Consider the following 20168-nt stretch of genomic DNA (forward strand, 5'->3'; position numbering starts at 1 on the left):
ACAGCTACATCCCCACACACTTACACTTATGCAACCACATTTTCTCAGTTGTTTATTTTTACTTCACCTCCCTAAAATATTTCTGTTTGTTTTCCAATTGCATTGTACAGGTTATAGGTCACATTAGAGGTGGAAAAAGTTGGGAAAATGTTTGTCTTGCTGTCATTGTTTTTTTACATCACAGAACCCTGACATTTTGAATACGGGTGTGCAGACTTTTTACATCCACTGTATATATAAATGCTCAAATTTGAGAAAATATGACCAAATGTTTATTAACATTATGAGATTATAAATACAACCACATAAGCAGTGATTTTATGTACAGAAGTACAGCAGTGACTTGATATGCAATTAAAAATCTACATTGTTGTTACATTTTGTACTTTGTGAGAATGGATCTGTCATAAATCAAAACAAAGTACCTCTTTTATTTTTACAGCAATCAGTCCAAAACACTACTGACTGGCTGAACGCGTCACAGTTTTGGTTATTTTTAGACATTTGAATGAATAAAGTGCCGTATTAGATGATTTGGGTTTTCTCCGGATATTAGCCGACCCTCGATGCTCAGTAAAGTTTACTCACCTTCTCTGGATGTACTGAAAAGCTTCTTTTCACTGTTTTATCACCTTTTTGAATCCAATAATATCCAATGAAAGCTGCTTCCGCCTATCAAAATGGCGACTTGGATGCAGAAAGTGATGCCGTGTTGCATCTCTCAGAAGAATCTACGCTCTTTAAATCACATTTTGCATGTTATCCAATGCAAAAGTAACAAGTGAAAATAAACCCAAAACACATTAAAACAGAAATGATCTTCTCCTCTGTCTTGGTATTTCTATTCTGAAAATTGATATTGTTAAATATCATCGATACATAAAATAAGTAAGTGAACAAAGACAAATTACTTGAAATTAAGTTATGTTCACAAAATGATTAAGAAAAACAGGCTTTTTATTCTCGGAAAAAATTTCAGGCAGTTTCTGACAGTTCACACTTTATTAGCCAATTTCTGTGTACAGTGAAGAACTTGACATTCATCAATTTCTTGTAAAAATAATCATTAATGTTTGTAAAGTAAACGGTAAAGTGGACTGTATGTACACATTAATGTGTGAAATCAGACCCACAGAGTAGATCTAAGATCAGCAGCTGGGATAATATTTCTGCAGACAGGCGAGAAAATGAGCTAAAATTAAAAGAGACCCCAGAGAAGAACAAGGAGGAGAAAGAGTGGAAAGAAGATATTTTCTAATATCTCTTTATGAAAAACAAAAGCAGCCTCAAATCAAAAAGACACAAAACAAAGAGACAGTTGAGTTTAGTTGCAGGTTAGTTTGTTGTTGTCATGGCAGCAGTAAATCACCATGGAGACACCGGAGCGCCGTTCTGTCAGGAAACAACATCAGAACGTTCATTTACCCAATTATGTTAGCAGGACGGCTTTTTAGAAACTTTTTAATTCTTTTTTAAAATAATTAAAGCCGGTTTTTAAATGATTGTGCAGCAAACTGTGGTAAAGCAGAAGTTATGTTGTAGCATATTTTAGCAACATAAAATATTGCAAACCTGTTCATAAATCTTGAAGTTCAGATAATAAACTCCTTTATACCTCGCCTAAAAAAATCCATTAAGGATTAGGTTACAAGGTTATAACAGGAAATAATATTAGCTACCATAACTATGCAGATGACACACAGCTCTACGTTACAATGTCACCAGGTGACCTTTGACCCCATCCAATCACTGAACAGATGCTTAGAACAGATAAATGTGTGGATGTGCCAAAACTTTCTCCGGCTGAACAGAAACAAAACTGAAGTTATTATTTTTGGACCTAAAGAGGAACGATCTAGAGTCAATGCACAGCTTCAGTTATTACAACTGAAAACCAGCGATCAGGCCCGAAACCTGGGAGTAGTGATGGACTCTGACCTGAACCTCCAGAGCCACATAAAGACAGTTACAAAGTCGGCCTTCTATCACCTGAAGAACATTTCCAGGATTAAAGGACTAATGTCTCAGCCAGATCTAGAGAAACTCATCCATATGCTCATCTTCAGTCGTATTGATTATTACAACAGCGTTAAACAGCTGCAGCTGATCCAGAATGCTGCTGCTCGCGTTCTCACTAAAACCAGGAAGATAGAGCACATAACACCAGTTTTAAAGTCCCTCCACTGGCTCCCTGTGGCTCAAAGAATAGACTTTAAAATACTGTTGTTAGTTTATAAATCACTGAACGGCTCAGCACCACAATACATTAAAGATCTGCTTTTATTGTATCAACCTTCCAGAACCTCTCAGGTCTTCTGGTTCTGGTCTGCTCTGCATCCCCAGAACCAGAACCAAACGAGGAGAAGCAGCTTTCAGCATCTATGCACCACAAATTTGGAACAAACTTCCAGAAAACTGTAAAACAGCTGAAACACTGACTTCTTTTAAATCTCGACTAAAAACCCACCTGTTTAGAATTGCATTTGAAATGTAATCAATTACAAATTTAATGATGGAACTTGACTTAATGCTTTGTTTTGATTATTGATTCTATGTTGCTTTGTGATTCTGTGTTTGTAATGATGTAAAGCACTTTGAAATGCCTTGCTGCTGAAATGTGCCATACAAATAAAATTTGATTGATCGATTAAAATCCATTGAAGTTTCTTTTTGCAACTGAAAAATAATGTAAGAAAAAAATATATTTGTACGTTTCTGACATTTTATTTCCTCTTAAATTCAAGCTCGTTTCATAAACAAATGAAAAATGTTTTTATTTTTATATTCTCAGTAATACCTGGCATCAGAGAGCTTCCATGGTTCAGAGACTGGGCGTCTGGTTCCCAGCTATTAGAGAAAAACAGAAGTTTACTTTGGTTAGCATGAAAAATATAAATAAAAATGTTTATCTTTATAATATTACAGCATTTCAGAACAAACTAGGAATTAAATTTTCTGTACAAAGTCAGATATTGAGTCTAAAACAAAGGAAATCTACCTGCGGGAGTGGAGTCATCAAGTAGGTCCATGTCAGAAGTTTGTGCTGCAACGGGATAAAACTTGAGATGTCACATTTGGACTGTTTAACTTTTAATTAATTCTGCCTTTAAATGGTTTATTTTGAAAGCTTGTCTATAATACATATATTTTTTTAATTCATTCTCTTCCAGTAAAAATAACACAATTATTACAAACTGCCGCATTGAAATTTAACTTTAAAATCATGGTAAAGTTTGTTAAAGAAAATCTGGAAGTCAGTGTATTTCCTCCAGCAGATTAATCTTGTATATATTTTTATATAACCGCGTTTATGTGAATTTGAATATTACCGTTCTGTTCACCTTAACGTTGCCTTGTTTTACGTTTTGCAAATATATTTAATATTATTGTTAAGCTGTCACAGTCAATAATAAAAACAATAACACTTTTTCACTAATTTAAAATGATAAAAAGATGAATTCTGGAAATGAGTCGTGTTAATATCTATTGTCAGTTATTTTTAATGTGTCACAAGAATAAGATTAATAAAATATTTTGAGGAATGATGAAGGTTCATCTTCAAATCTTTTTATTCTCTTTCAGGTTTTAGATGATCGATTGATCAAAGATGCTTAAAGTTTAGAAAGTTGCTTCATGGTTTTATTTGTTCACTAAAGTTCTCTAAGCTGCCTTAAAACTTGAAATTTAATCGCACACAAGTGGGCACTATTTACTAATTAAACTTAAGAAAACTGCTTTTAGAAGTTACACAGAATATTTTAAAAAATAAACATTAAAATATGATTATTACAGATGGATGCTTTACCAAAAGTATTAAGAAAAAATAAATATCACAGAATTCTTTGAGAGTTACTGCAGCTTTGAGTTGCTCTGTCGTCTAAAATTATTCAAAATTATGATAAAATTTAGGATTGTAAGACGTGAGAAGGTTCTCTGTCCTGAAATCTGAACTTTGACCTGTCAGCCATCGCCGTTTACCTTCGGTGGAGTCGGGCGTGTTTGGAGCCAGGTCGTCCGGCTCCTTAGTCTGTGAGTCGTCTGCAAGCGTCTCTTCTTCGCCGAGCTTGTCCGGCTCGTCTTCGTCTTTCTCCGCCTTGCTGTCGGTTTGGTTCGTATCAGTTTCTTCATCGCTCAGAACTTCGCTGTCGGTTTGATCTTCATCCTTGCCGTCGCTTTCTGAGGTCGCACCCTCGTCTCCATCCGTCTCCTCCTCTGTCGCCTCTTTCTCGTCGCCGTCGTCATTCAGTGGATCTTCCTCATTTGATGCGATATCTGTAGCCTCCTCCTCATCTTCATGAGCTGAGCTGTCAGTGCCCAGATCTTTGTCAGTGACTTCATCTGATTCCTTCTTGTCGTCGTCAACTGGAGTGTCTGTGGATTTAGCATAAACGAACGGTAGTTATTTAAGGCTTTCAACAATCTGGCTTCTTTAGATGTTAAAATATCTTTATAGAATAAAACACAAAATCATGGTAATTATCCAAATCAGTGGATTTAAATAGACGTTTTGAGCTTTATATCATGTTATAATGTTATTTCAGCTGAGTTTCTGCCTCAGCTCCTTCAAACTAGCGGCAGCAGCAATTAGCAAACAGCTGGTGGAAATACTGAGCTCATCATACTAACTACTTCTCAGTCCAACACTCCTAAGAACGGCTGGAAACTGGATAATAGTGAGGCCTTGCTGTGATGACATCCTGAAGGCACCAAGTCAGAAAGATTAGGTGCTTCTTAAAGAGACAGAGGCCCAATTTTAAGGTGTCAAAATTTATTTTAAGTTATGTTTAACATTTACAGTATTTTTATCCTAACTGAAGTTAACGTAGTTGCTCAATTGTTCTATAAAATGGAACTGGAAAATATTAAATCACCTATTTACACTGCAAAAACACCAAAACTCACCAACTATTTTTAGTCTAGTTTCTAGCGCAAATATATTATTCCACTTGAAATAAGATATTAACTTAACTTATCAGAAAGATATAGAAATTTGTTTTAAGTCAATAATCCCTTAATATCGATTTTAAAAAGTACTAGTTCCATTGGCAGATGAATTTATTTATAACAAAACAATTTCTCCATGTTTTAGTGAAATAATCTGCCTGTGGAACTATTTTTAAAAGTTTTTTTTATCAATATCAAACAAGTTTCTTAAAACAAGTTTCTATATCTCTGATAAGTTACTATTAAGTTAGTGCACTTGAATTAAGGCAAATCTAAGTTAATTAATATCCAGTTAATTCATAAAATGGGATATTTACCACTGTCAGTCATTTCAGCGTCGTCACTCAGTTCATCCTCATCTGGAGAGAAAAAACAGGTGGATTAAATTTAACGCAACACTTACAGTTTAAACGTTTAAAAGTAGGAAAAGATTAAAATGTTCCAGCTTACATTTGTAATTTGCATTAAGAATAAGAAAATCTTGATGAGATAGATCTGGACTTTAAAAAACAAATAAAATTATTAGACATGACAGAAGTCATGTCTAATAATAATAAATGATAGGTTTATAATTTTGATTAGAATGGAAAATGATATAATGTAGAAGTAATTTTAGAAATAGAGAAGTTTTTAGATAATAATTGGAAAAAAAACATTTCTATCCAGTTGATGACTTTTGAGTGGATCAGTCCGAAACCCGAGGGAAAGAATCACTGAAGTAAATAAATAAATAAAAATAAAATAATAAAAATAATTCTGACTTTAATCTAAGAATTCAGACTTGAGTTAAAGTCAGATTTTTAATTTTTTCCCAATAGATCTAATCCTGTTAATGTGAATAATGATGAAAGATTATTTTCTTCAGCTTTATGAAATTACTACGGTAAAGTTGTGAAATATGATAATATTAATTAGTCGCCACCTGGAATTAAACTAAGCAAATAGATACAAGAATCTGATTGGTTAATCACTGCATTGGCGATTAAATCCTGGCTTGTAGCAAATAATTTGATTTATTGAGTATCTTCTGATTACATCCTGTTGTTGTGGAACTTGTCAGTTTGTTTAGAAATGGTCAAATTATTGGCATCAAATGAGAAACGACTAAAATTACGTTGAAAACCGTCCAGCTTGTCTTGTGTTTTAACATCTCTGTGGAGGAATTTATTTGACATTAGCACACACTCTTACCTTTAGAATCAGTCGTTTCATCTGGAAAAAAATACATATTTATTTGTTATTAAATCCTTGACTTTGCAGGAAAACCTGTTAAACTTTTGTCTGCCTCTCATCTCTCTTCTAATCTGGAAGGATTCCTTCTAATCCTTTCAGATTAGAATGCAAGAGAAGGAGAAAGGAGGAAGAAAAGCTCAACTTAATGAGAAAACAAAAGATTTACCGTCAGACCGGCTATTTATGAAGACAAACGAGTTGAACAAGGATGAGACCACAGATTATTTATCTAGATTAATCTTACGTTTATGTTAGATCATAATAGTAGAAGTAAAAGCTATCATTTCTTTTATATTCACAATATACTTAGAAAGTCTAGAAATATGCACATAGAGCAGAATATTTAAAGAAAACATGGGAGTTATGGCTGCTTTTTATTAAACAGAATAATGAATATTTACCAGAGGTGGGATCAGTTTCAGGAGCTGAATCATCGGTTACGTCTGCAGGAACAAAAACATTAATTTAATGCAGCTGTTTGCATTTTCTAACCATGAGGAGCTAAAAATCGTGGACCAAAAATGGAGCCTTGGCGAAAATTCAAACTGGGAGACTCGACCAGCTTCACCACATCATCTAATCACTACACCCGACCGCAGCCAATCCGGACCGGAGCTTCACGCCGCTCCAGCCAATCATCGTCCAAAGACACCTTCAAAAGTCCAAGCTACCCTGGGGTCTTCCTGCTCGTCAGCCGTGCTTCGACCCACCTCCTCCCCTTCTCCACCTTCACCATGAGGGTCGTCCTCCAGGATCCCTTGTGCTCTTCCTCTCCGAGCTCCGCTCCACCACCAGTTTCGGTCCCGGGGGGAAGACTATCCCGAGCTCGCCGAGCAGACCGCCTGCTCACGGCGATCCTCGGCTCACGGTCTTCTGCCGGGTCCGAGCGCCAAAGAAATTGTACCATTAAATCTTTTTAACTGCTATTTTCTTCTCTGTGTGAGTCTCTCCAGATTGAAATTAAAAAATGGATTAGATTTAAAAGTTTTCACAGCAACATTCCTGCTGCGTATTTCAGTTTGTTGGAAATTATTAAGAAAATAAAATAATTTTACTTTTAATTATTAATTGACTAAAATTTTGTTACCTTCAAATTCTTCAAAGCTGCCAGTTTCTGTGGAATTAAATATAAATATGTTAATAATTATGTTTTTTACCCTAATTTCTGACTACTTGGTTGTTTAGTTGACAATTTTTACAGAAAATAAAACACCTTACATAAAATCAAGAAACGTGAGGCCAACTCTGACTGTCTTAGAAAAAGTGTCTTCCATCAGAGGCTTCTTCAAATGTGCTGCAATACGGACTGCTACAGGAAATCTTTCTGAAGCTATCACTTTTTACAAAAACTCATTGAAAAATTGTGAATTAATATGCGAACAGCAACATTTAATTTCCCTTTGCAATAAATATTTTTTTAATTAATTGAATTTGCAAAACTTGCATTAGTTTTGAGTTCTATGTTTCTAACATCTTAAAGCTGAGCCACATATAATCAGTTTAAGTGGTTTGGACACATTTATTCAGAGCTCTGATTTATTGCCCCTCTCTGGTAAAAAAACAAAAAAAAAACCTATAAACTTAAAATAAATCTCTTATTACAGTAGTTTTATCCCCAAAAGTTTCTAATTTCAACATATTTTATTACAAAAGCATCAGTTTCCCAATGAATTAACCACCAATAATTCTAAAGTTGATCAGTTTCTATGAAATTAAAATGACTAATCCATGATTTTCTGCTTATGAGTGGAAAGTATTTATATTTATAAACAGAAATAAATATATCTTCCAACTACTCTTCAAAATGAAAAGAATAAAATAAACAAGCAAACAGTCTTCAATAGACAAAGTTGGACAAGGAACACTATTTATCTTGTCACTACGTACAGGATGGGGAAGTTAAAAAATATAAAAAGCTTCCTGTTGAAAATCCCCATCTTGATAAATCTAAACAAACTAATCTAAATTTTAAAAAATCTCACCTTCAGGTTTTTCCTCAGACTTGTTGTCTTTGTCTTCAGAAGCAGCTAAAAGAAGGAAAACAAGATTTAAGTTGCAAAAGAACAATATTAAAAACAACAAGAAGTACGAATTAAGTAACTACGACTATAATCTTTACTTTGAGATTCGTCCTCTGATGTTTCGCCACTTTTGGGTTCAGAAGTAGCTTTAAGAAAAAAAAAAAATTAAATAAGTAAAAATACAACATAAATCAGTATCAAAGAATTAATTTTAATTGTAATCTTACTTTCTGAGTTTTCCTCTGACGTGTTGCTGTCGAGCTCTTCAAACAGAAAAAATAATTATTAAAAATTACATTTCAGAAAAAATAAAGTTTGCGGATGTGATAATAATCAGAACATTAATCTTAAATATCGAATGGCTTCAATGAAATAAAAGTGAATCTGACCTGCAGCCACATCATCAGAGCCTTCATCGGTAACACCTTCAAAATAAAAGCATGGAGAGTCAAAATACCGTAATTAAAATATAAAGACGATGTAAAGCTTAGCCTGTTTGAATAAGCAATCAATGAAATAGTCATATTATAAATTAAAATAAACTCAATAATTCCTTTTTTTGAAGGACGGTTTTATTTGCTGAGACTTCATAATTAATTTTATTTGTTGTTTCTGTTTTTTTGTTTATTTTTTTTAAATATTTAAAATGTCTTCCAGCTCCAGTGTTAAATGTTCATTGAAATTCAAAGTTTAGACAATTTTGAATTATGCCATTATCGTTATACTACTTGAAAATGGTCTCAAAACGACAATATTATCGTTTATCGCAATAATTTCTTATCATCTATCAAAAACTTTTATTGTGACAGGTCCACATAAAACTGTTTAAATTAAATAAATCTCACCTTCAGATTTCTCCTCAGAAATATCAGGGTTATCACCAACAACTTGAAAAATAAAAAGTAAAACAAACAAACAAACAGTAAAGACTAGATAAAACAATTTGAAGTAGAAATACTCAAAATGTTCAAATAATTTCCTTTTTTATTTTGTATTTTGTTTTCATTAATAAACCACTTATCTCTGAACAGCAACTGAAGCACAGTTGAAGACATAAATATATAAATCTTTACATTCGTACCCTCAGAGTCTTCCTTCAGTTCACCGTCCTCATCTGAAGCAGCTAAAAGAGGAAAATAAAACATTTAACTTGGTGGATTTTAACAGCATTAAGTAATAAAATATATGAACATTGAACTGACGTGGTTCCTCAGATGATTCTAAAACACCTAAAACACAAACAGAGAACAGAATTAAACTTATAATAAAGATATTTTATCAAAGACTTTGCACACAGGTAAATACAGGAACATGAAGATTATATTATTGGATTATATGATTATAAGTTCTCTATTTAGGTATAGAGAACTTATAATCTTATACATTCTGTATTTGCTGTTATGTCTTTGTTTTTATATCATCATGACTCTGTTGAATAAAATCAATAAATACTCACTTTTACTGGACGTGTCGTCATCTGTGAAATCAAAACACAAATTTTATTACATTTTCTTGATGTTGAAGCCAAAGGCAGTAATACTGATATTAATAGTTGATGGATTGATTTAACTATATAAAAATTATTTTATATAAAAGTCCAAAACAAGAGTAAAGTAGGTCACCTGTAATGTTAACTAATTACAATTTGGGAAGGTTTCAAGTAATTTATACACTTAAAAAATAAAATATACACTTTATGTAAATATATATTTAGGAGTTGGTCGGCCTTCCAATTTCTAAAAATTCTCCTTTAAATTTTCAACTATTTAGTAAAATATTAGTTTATTTATTGATTTTTTATTTTTTTATTTTTTATAACAACACATGGGACTGAAGAAATCCAATCTTGAACAACTCTTAAAATGTTCCCTTATATTACAAAAAATATGTTACATTTTTGTCGATATATTCAATGATTTGAAAAATAACAGTTTTATATCAAAAGTTTAGCTTCTAAGACTGAATTAATTTTAATAGAACCATAATTGACACATTAAAATGATAAAAAAATAACATTAAAATAATTTAATAAATGAAATTATAATACAGTAAGCACAAAATTACTTGAAACTTACAGGACATTGTGGATTCTTGATGACATTTTCTCCACTAGTAATTTATCGGTGTGTAAATCTCATTTGCTGTTCATTTGAAAAAGTGTGAATATTGTTGAGTAAAATCAGAAAATAACATAAATCAAGTTGATGCTACAGATAGAAATCTATTCTCTAGCTTACAGTAACATTGGTTTGCCAGTGCACTAGTAGTTATTAGAATATAAATATAAATATTAAGGCCTACCTTCATTACTGTAATTGACAATTCCCTGTTTCTCAATAAATGATAGAAGTTACTTTAACTACGCCTTTTTACCTCGATCTGCATCAGCAGATTCAGTAAAACTCTTCTCAGAGCATTTTGTTTTCCAGAGCTGAGTTGTAGAAATTCACTCCAGTGGCTTTTTGGTTTGTTACAAGATACATTTAAAAATTGAACTGGTTTTTAAGGGTCTTAGTTGTTTTGCCCCATTATGTTTAAAGCATCTTCTAAAACGTCAAACACTGAGGTCAAACAACCAGATGCTCTCAGATGTTCTCCAGACTTTTAAGATGCATTTAAAGACAAACCTTTGGCTTTTGAATTATTACTTTATTTTATTTTTAATTGTTTTTTTGTTTTTTCTTATTAACTACCCAACATTTATTTTTGCTTTTGGAGCAACTGGAGTTTTTGTTGTGAAGTGTTTTGTAGATAAAGTTGACACGGACATTGATGTGCTAGACTGTGACTTTTACTTTGTTGTTTCTGTAATGGATTGGGCACCAAAACTGTCTCCAGCCCAGGGGCCCAAATCCTTATGAATCCGGCCCTGGTTGGAAGTATGTTAAAAACGTTTTGCATGAAATGTTACACAATTACAAAATTTTTAGGGATCTTTGAACACATCCAGAGGAGTTAATTAAACATGAAAATGGCTGAATGTGACGATTCTCTGTTTTACGTATTTGCTGTTGTTTTGTCTTCAGCCTCACCTTCAGAACTGTTCATCGTGAAAGATGTCCCACCAGTCTCCACTGAACTGGCTGATAAACACGGAAAATAAAGAGTTTAAGCCTCTAAGCAGTTTTGTAATAAAAAAACCCAAAAAGTGTAAGAATTGGTGATGAACTGAAGACTCACGCTGAAAAGGTGAATCTCTTTTCTCATCTGATTCAGCAGAATCTGAAAAATGAATCAGGTCCAAACATGGACAGGTGAGGTTTCAGGGAAACACACAGCTACAGATTCAAACAGGTGAAATAAATATTACCTTTAGTTTTCTCAGAAGTGTCTTTGCTTTCATCTACAATTAATAATGAGTCACATCATGTCAGATTTCACTGATAATGCTATTAGGTGAAATATTTCTGAACTGGAAAGATGATCAATGCTTTTTTTAGTTTTATTTGCCTTTAAGGCAAAATTTGTACCAGACTTACATCTATAAAATAAGACACACAAAGCAGAAAAAGGAACAATGTCTGATAAAGACATGGATTAAATGGATTACCACTTTCAGCCACAGAAGAATCTGCATCACTTTCTTCTTTCTCCACTGGAAGACAAAATATTAAAACATTTTGTAATTTATCCACATATGCACAAGGAGACAACATGCTAACTCCATGCTAATTCTATGCTAACTCCATGCTAACTCTATGCTAATTCTATGCTAACTCTATGCTAACTCCATGCTAACTCTATGCTAATTCTATGCTAACTCTATGCTAACTCCATGCTAACTCTATGCTAATTCTATGCTAACTCTATGCTAACTCCATGCTAACTCTATGCGAACTCCAGGAAGGTCTTGGGATTCCTTCTTGCTGCGAGGCAACAGTGCTACCAAGTATGCCACATCATATTGTATTAAAATAGAAAAACAAAGATATGATAATAAACATTCTTCTTCTATTAACTAAAACAAAAACATTTCCTTTACACTTAAAGAAAAACACTGACCTGAAATCTCAGAGGCTTCAGCAGATTCTGGAGCTTTTCAGAGACAAACAAGAAGAAAAACATCAGAAATAATATAAATCTTTACAATTGTATCAGGCCTCTGAACATGGAAACTATTTATAAGAGTAACTATAACAATGGCTAAATACTTGTGTAAAAATATGGAGGAATGTGATGTGTTAAAAAGAAAAAGTTGGCTGATATAAGTATAGCGCCACCTCACATTTTTTAAAGGCATTACTACTTTTAAAGTCACAATGTCCAGTGGTGACCAAAAAAAACTCTCTACAAGAGATTAAACATGCTTACTGTGTAATTAGGTTTGTTTTATAATTTTCATTACTTTGTACTTTTGGCTTTGTTGAAATCTTTTACTGCTTGTAAAATATACAAAACAAAAAAGTTATATCTGCAAATAATCTGAGTTCTAATCCAAATTCTGGATATTAAATCTAGTTCTTAAAATGTAAATAACTATGAGTAAACATTACAGTTAATATTACATATTCATACTTATGAATTATTGTTTTAGCAGATTCTGGTTGGATATCTGTTTTACATTTCTGTTTTGCATATTCCTTTTATGGCTGTCTGATAGTGAAACTTTCTTATCTCCATTTCATGCCAAGTTTAAATATTATGTTATGTTTCATTAAAATAAAAGACAGGAAATGTAAAATTGGAAAACTGAAGACTGCTTTCACCTCCATATTAAAGTACATTGATTTCCTTTATTTTTAAGCAATTACACAACTAGAAAAAGATTAAAAACAACAAATTGACATATAAAATGTTTATATTACCTTCAGTCATGGAAGCATCTGAGTCAGCTTCATCTGAGTCGACTAGAAGACAAAACGGATTATTGGTTATTAAACCTTATAACTCATCAATATAGTAACATATAAATATATCCTGATGCCTCAGAGTTTTACTCTGATGCTGACCTGGGATCTCAGTTGTCTCATCAGAGTCTGAATGAGTTAAAAGATACAAATAAATATTATTTAGTGCAGTAATTATGAGTTATATAATTTGTCTCTCAGGTTACAACACAATCAAACAAAGCAAACAAAAATGTGTGCAGTGTGTCCAAGGTGTGTCTTTGTTCTCTATATTTGAATAAAGTAGGAGCTGTCAGTGTCTTTGTTACCTGGCTGTGAGGTCATAGGTTTATCTGTAGCTTCCTCTAAAAATAAAACAAACAAACAAAAAAACATTATTAAAAACCCTTCAGCGGTTTCAGGATTACTGTTGACAGATTATTTAGCTGTTACCATTCAGGTGTTTCACCAGAGCTGCGAGTCTCTCTGTAACAAAAAGGAAAAAAGAAATAAAAAGTAGCTATAAGAGAAATCTGATGAAGTTCAGAACTGAAGTGACCGCCGCAGCCTGAAGGGGGCAGCAGCTGCTAGAAACAGGAAATGTTCTCTTCTCTGAAGATGTCAATGGCTTCCCAAAGGTTGGACTTTAAAAAAAAATAATACAGCAATATATCAAAGTTGTAAACATTGATATTTACCATCTTCTGGAGCACTTGCTGTAAAACAAAGAAAAATAAAGATTAGTGAAACTTCTTGATCAAAACCATGTTGTAAAAATGCCACACTTCAAGGCAAAGGCCTTTAAATAAATAACTCCTCTCTTGCAGCAATAGAAGATCACAATAAAATTCTTAAAAATACCCAAATGTCAATATCAGTGCATTTATTTAGTGGGAACAAGTTTTCTAAACTAAAATATCCAACATCTCAAATTTATTTAAAATAAATACAACTGAAGCAGTTTGTAATTTATTATTTACTTTGATAAATTGATCAAGTATGGACTTTTAAATATTTATTCAAGACTTTCTGTTTCTCTGAAGTTAAAATATAATGTGAACACAAGCTCTTTTCTGTTAGCCACTCTTCAAAATGGGAAAGAGAAGTGCACATGCCAGTTTAATTATTAAAAGCATGGAAAGAAAACAGAAGCCTGTCCCTTTTAAACCATCATAAATGTAAATGTATGGATTCTGAATACATTTTTAAGACAAATAAAGGGCTGACTTTAAAGACTGGATTGCTCTTTTATACTTTTTTTTTCTGCTACAAGATTTTACCGGTTGGTCCAAGTGTGGAGGGAAAAGCTTTAGTTTAAATAATCCAGAATAATTAATCTGCTGCTGTTTTATGTTCTAACTGTAGAGCAGCGACAACTTAAACTTATAAATTATAAAATGGCTCAGAAAGGAGAATAAATCAGGGATTAAACTGTAATAAGCGAAAGAATGTTCAGATTTATGAAAATAACTCTGGAGTTTTGTAAACGTGCATTGTGGTCGATCGTTTCACAGAAGTTGCAGTAATTTTCCGGATCAACACAGAACAGAACAGAACTGGGTGACGTTGATGATGTGGCGGCTTACTTTGGAGCGGTGCTGCGAGGGAAACGGCAGCGAGGGCGCAGAGCAGCAGAACCACACATCTAAAAAACACAAAAAGAAACATTTCAGCACGTCTCCAATGCAAAGCCGTTTGATTTGACTGCAGCTTGTTTGAATGCTGCTTCCCTTTGCAATCAAGTTGAACAGCAAGAGAAAAAAAACTACAGATTTTCAGTCTGTGACTCCATCAAAATTAAAATATGGATTTTTATGAAGCATTTAGAGACCTTCTTAAGAGATAAAGCAACCAAAAATATCAGATTTGTGAGTAATCTGAGTGAAGATGGATGGAAAATGGCTGCTGATGAGTCTCAGGTGTGTTCAGTGGCAGCTGGGGGAAACCACTTCCCAACCTGAAGGGTTAAATGACTTTCTTTGTGTTTCTCTACAGAACGGGGGGAAAAAACCTCACAAAGCGTCTCTTCTTTTCCAACGTATAGAGAACTACGAGCTGCAATAGAAAACCAGCGCAGACGTTCAAAGAGATGCTTTTAGCTTCATGATGGCAATCTGATGATGAGGGCTTCACTCAGGAGCACTGAAGTTACTTTAACGGAGTTAATTTAAACCAAGAAGCTCAACAATAAAGTAAAACAGGTAAATAAAAAACACAAACACATTTTTTAAGGGTTAGTTTGATTAAAAAGATAGACAGGAGCAACTTTTATATAGTTTGTTTTCTAAACTCAGCATCAGTGAAGTGGATTTCAAACAAATATGATCAAAAACCATTAAAATAAATCAAGATTTAAAGTGACAACTTAAACGGTTATGAAGTGTAAACTTTAGCTTTCATAAACAAGCAGGTGGTAAAGCAGTGACGTAAAAATGATTTAAATTCTTTGGTTGTTTGTTATAAACCTGACATACGATCTGGCAGTAAAAACAGGCGGACAGCAGGAAAAACAACAAAAAAAAGAAAACATGAGGCGTTTACTCACCGTTTGAACATGTTGCTATTTTCAAGCAGGAACTAAAACTCGGACAACGAAGCTTCAGTGAATGTCTGAAGTCAGCTGAAGCAGCGCAGCAGCGTTTTATACTCTGACTCACCTCCTCCTCCTCCTCCTCTTCCTCCTCCAACTTGTCCCTCCTTCCTTCCTTCTGATCACCTGAGTGTTTTCTTTTTAATCCACTTTGAATAGTACAAAGATTCAGTTTGATCATTTTACACTAAACTTTCAATCTCATCACTTAAAAGAAAAGAAATTTGGAGTTGAGGGAATATTAGTCATTTCTAACATTTTCAAACTGAATTTGTTTTTAGTTTTGGTTGTCTGTTGTAAACAGATAAACTTGATAGCTTTGAAATTGATAACTGATGTTAAATATGACTGGAGCTTTTCCAAAACTGGTCATGTCGACATTAGAAGCACTAAGTTGAATCTAATAAGTTCAATATTATCGTTATCTCCTGACGCACTCAGAGGTTTTCCAAGGTTGGAGCGTTTTGTTTTTGTCTCCGAACAAACAGCCTGAAAAAACAATGACCTTAGTCAACCCACTCTCATTCCTTCATATCTTTGCTCATAGATAATTTCACCTTTGGGAATGTTCCTGATTGTTCAGTCCTGAATATTAGTTTTCACATGTTTTGACTGTTTTCATAATCTTCTTATGTTTATAGGATGTAAATGTATTACAAAAATAAACTGGCACCCAGCAACAACACCACACCTCTTCCTCAATTTGATCCTCGGCTTGAACTTTACCAAACTTTTTCCAACTGAATCCTGAAGACATCAAGTTGAAACTGATGAAAACTGGTGCGCCTAATGAAATGGCTGGTGATTATGATGAAGTGTTGAGACCATACAAACAAGCAAAAAAAAAATAGAGAATAAAGTTGAAATAATATAAGAATAATGTATTTTTTTGACTTTCGTCTTGTAATACCATGCCTGAAATCTGGGTGTAGTGATGGACTCTGACCTGAACCTTCAGAGTCACATAAAGACAGTTACAAAGTCGGGCTTCTAAACATTTTCATTGTTAAAATCCCAGCCAAATCTAGAGAAACTCATCCATGTGTTTATCTTTAGTCGCATTGATTACTGGAAACAGCTGTTGACTGTTTTCATGGTCTTTTTATGTTTTCAGGATGTAAATGTATTATAAAAATAAACTTGATCGATTGATGTGAATGTCCTGCTCATTCAGCTTCAGTGACTGTGGAGGCAAAAGAAAAATTAACTTATGTTTAAGAAACTATTTTAGGTTATTCAAGCTTTGTTGCATGGTGAATTATTCTGCTAGAAAAAAAAAAAAACATCTATAGATTCACGTACAGCGTTTATAAAGAAAAGGTTATGGTCAGTTATAATATTTAAATAGCCTGTGCCAAAAAGTATAGTCTGACTGTTATCCTACGTCCTTCAGTGTGAAGTAATGATGCAAGGAAGGATGGATCTATACGGTGAAGCCTGTGCATGTTTCAGAATGCGAGGGTTTTTCTGTGAAACGTGACTCCTAATTATTCACAGAAAACTCACCTATTCTGAGAACCTGAAATACTGCTTTATTAGCAAAGAGGAGCGTCTTTCATTTTCCTTGTCCCTGATTGGCTGAGCCCTAAAGAGAAGAAATGAAGAAGACTAAAACTTTTTACACTGCATGTATTAATGCATATTACGGTATATTTTGTGTTTAAACTGTTATAATAGGCAGAAATACAGTAAGTGTTTGAGAGGCGATTTGAGGTATTTGTGTATTTTACCTGTTTACAGACGGTTGTGGTCCTTAACAGTGGGCCTAATGAAATACGTCTGAGTTTGGTTTTATAAAATGCAGTTTAATGAAAGAATAAAGGGTATATACAAAAAAAAGCAAAGGAACAGTAGTAAAGTATATTTACATGTTTGCAGGAGTTGGTAGAAGTATAAAAGTATTTTTACACCCACCACTGTTACATCAACAGCATCATCCAATAAATAACTGTCCATGTAACTTAGTTATGATATAATTCCTCAGTATTTCCTTTAATCCCGTCTATAGCTGTATTTCTATTGATCATATATTTGCTCAATTTGACATTTTGAAAATTTATTTGCTTAATGGAAACATAAATTTTGTAATTTGATGTTGTGCATTCAGTCAGTATTTTGCATTCCTTTATTCAACAAGCGATTATTCAAGCTGCTGTCTGTCCATCATCTCAAACCAGTTCATCCATTCATCAGCTGGGTATTTTCATCAGCACAAAAGCTGCTTATTGAATATTTTCTCTCTTCAGCTATTGTGTGTAAGCCGTAGGGATGGGCAAGCGTGAGAATTCAAGTACATCAGGTTCTCTGACTCGACTTACATCAACATTTTATGAGATTCAGACCAGGCCACCTAGCATCCAGTAACTGTGCCACCCCTCTTTCTCAATCAGTCGCATTGATTACTGGAAAAGTGTCTTTACAGGTTTGCCTAACAAAATTAATCAGATCCAGAACGCTGCTGCTGGTGTTCTGACTAAAACCAGGAAGTAAGTTAGAGCACATCACCCAGTTTTAAAGTCCCTACACTGGCTCCCTGTAGCTCAGAGAATAGACTTTAAAATACTGTTAGTTTATAAATCACTGAACGGCTCAGCACAACAAAACATTAAAGACCTGCTGCTGTCATAGCAACCGTTCAGACCTCTCAGGTCAACTATGGAGAAGCAGCATTCGGCTTCTATGCACCACAAATCTGTAACAAATTTCCAGAAAACTGTAAAACAGCAGAAACACTGATTGAAAACCCAGCTGTTTAGTCTTGGGTTTGAACCATAATTCATGAAACATTGACCAACATTTTGATGCGTCATGATTTTGATGATGGCGCTCGACAAAATGTCATGTTTTGTTACTAGTTTTCACAGTTGTTGACTGTTTCAGTATGAAAGTTATTTCAGTTATTTCTGTGAAACGTGACTCCTAATTATTCACAGAAAACTCACCTATTCATAGAGTGAGAACCTGAAATACTACTTTATTAGCAAAGAGGAGCGTCTTTCATTTTCCTTGTCCCTGATTGGCTGAGCCCTAAAGAGAAGAAATGAAGAAGACTAAAACTTTTTACACTGCCTGTATTAATGCATATTACGGTATATTTTGTGTTTAAACTTTTATAATAGGCAGATATAAGAGGCGATTCCAGGTATTTGAGTATTTTACCTATTTGCAGACGGTTGTGGTCCTTAATAGGGGGCCTAATGAAATACGTCTGAATTTGGTTTTATAAAATGTAGTGTAATGAGCATTTGCTGAATCCTGAAGGCATCAAGTTGAAACTGATGAAAACTGGTGCGCCTAATAAAATGGCCAGTGAGTATGATGGAGTGTTGAGACCATACAAACAAAAATATAAAAAATAATAGAGAATAAAGTTGAAATAATACAAGAATAATGTATTTATTTGACTTTCGTCTTGTAATACCATGACTTTATTCTAATATGAATTTATTCATGTAATTGTTTTTATTTTCTTAGCTTGGCTCAAATATGCCATCGTACAAAAGCATAATAATGAGCCTCCAAAAGATTTTCTCAATGTTTAAATGCAATACATGCCTTAAAATGTTGCTTCTGCTTGTTTAAATTCAACCGTACTGAGAATCTGATCTAAATGCAATGATCATAATGCACATAAAAGCGATTTAAACCTTTTTTGAACATGTCCATAGACGCCATACAATCTTTAAGATAATCATCGTCTTATTATTGCAAAAACTATGTAACAAAGTCAGAACATTCACACATCAGGTAGATTTTGTAAAATCGTATTCATGCACATATAAAAATATATTTTAATTATGCAGACATAAAAGTCAAGAACGTCAAACCAGAGCATGAAATGTTTAATAAAACTTGCTGTTTATGCCTAAAATAGTAACGTTTAGCAGCTCAGAACGTGAAGCAGGCGCTCTGAGTTTGGCTCAGTTAGACTGATAAGCGTGTAACATCCAGACTGAACTCAAAACATGCATGTAAAATCTGAACCCAGTCAGTTTCAGTTCAACCTTCATTTACCCCCCAAAAAAGCAAACGAGACTGTAAACTAACGCCGCGTTTCCACGCAGGAAGTGTGGACAAATACATCCACTTCATGTTTTTATGTGTGTGTGCATGATTGTGCAGTTTGTGGTATGACAGGGAACAGGTTTGACAATAAACTAGAAACCTCTGAATGCTTTGTTAGCTTAGCAAGGATTACATCTAAGAACCACTGGCAGGAAGAACAAAGAACTACCTCAAAGCTTTGTTCCAGGCAGAGACGTGTAATAGTGAAGGTAAGTGAGAGTTAGGGTGACGTGAGGAGGCCAAAAATGTTTCATAGAAATACAAAACAAGGGCGTGATGTGGTGGCATAGGGGATAGGCGACCCATGTTTTGAGGCCTTGAGTCCTCGACGCGGCCGTCGCGGCTTCGACTCCCGGACCCGGCAATATTTGCTGCATGTCTTCCCCCCTTTCCTGTCAGTCTACTGTCATATAAGGGACACTAGAGCCCACAAAAGACCCCCTGGAGGGGTAAAAAAAATACCAAATGAAACTTTTAAAAAGCTTTGAC

The 20168-nt window shown here is 33.9% G+C and overlaps 2 protein-coding genes across 5 annotated transcripts in view; both read right to left on the reverse strand.

Moving 5' to 3' along the window:
• LOC114155762 (gastrula zinc finger protein XlCGF8.2DB-like) overlaps nt 1-20168 on the reverse strand; it is a 723567-nt gene that overhangs the window by 150006 nt on the left and 553393 nt on the right. The gene's annotated exons all lie outside the window — the stretch shown is intronic.
• stm (starmaker) lies at nt 984-15627 on the reverse strand. Of its 4 annotated transcripts, none has more exons than XM_028035901.1 (28): nt 15570-15627; nt 14611-14669; nt 13723-13740; nt 13478-13510; nt 13354-13389; nt 13148-13174; nt 13004-13045; nt 12201-12233; nt 11749-11793; nt 11509-11541; nt 11379-11420; nt 11231-11281; nt 9655-9675; nt 9401-9427; nt 9280-9321; nt 9044-9085; nt 8588-8623; nt 8426-8461; nt 8297-8344; nt 8160-8204; nt 7265-7291; nt 6579-6620; nt 6136-6156; nt 5269-5303; nt 3979-4372; nt 2999-3043; nt 2798-2847; nt 984-1392 (listed from the first exon to the last, which is right to left on the reverse strand). In XM_028035901.1, exons 1-27 carry the CDS (start codon nt 15578-15580, stop codon nt 2822-2824), a joined length of 1317 nt encoding a protein of 438 aa, XP_027891702.1. In that variant the 5' UTR covers nt 15581-15627; the 3' UTR covers nt 984-1392; nt 2798-2821. The 4 variants fall into 4 exon arrangements, with proteins under 4 accessions (XP_027891702.1, XP_027891701.1, XP_027891704.1 ...); XM_028035900.1 differs by having other exon boundaries at nt 3979-4371; nt 5262-5303; XM_028035903.1 differs by lacking the exon at nt 7265-7291.

Source organism: Xiphophorus couchianus, chromosome 13 (genome assembly GCF_001444195.1).
Source record: "Xiphophorus couchianus chromosome 13, X_couchianus-1.0, whole genome shotgun sequence".
In the NCBI taxonomy this organism is placed as follows: domain Eukaryota; kingdom Metazoa; phylum Chordata; class Actinopteri; order Cyprinodontiformes; family Poeciliidae; genus Xiphophorus; species Xiphophorus couchianus.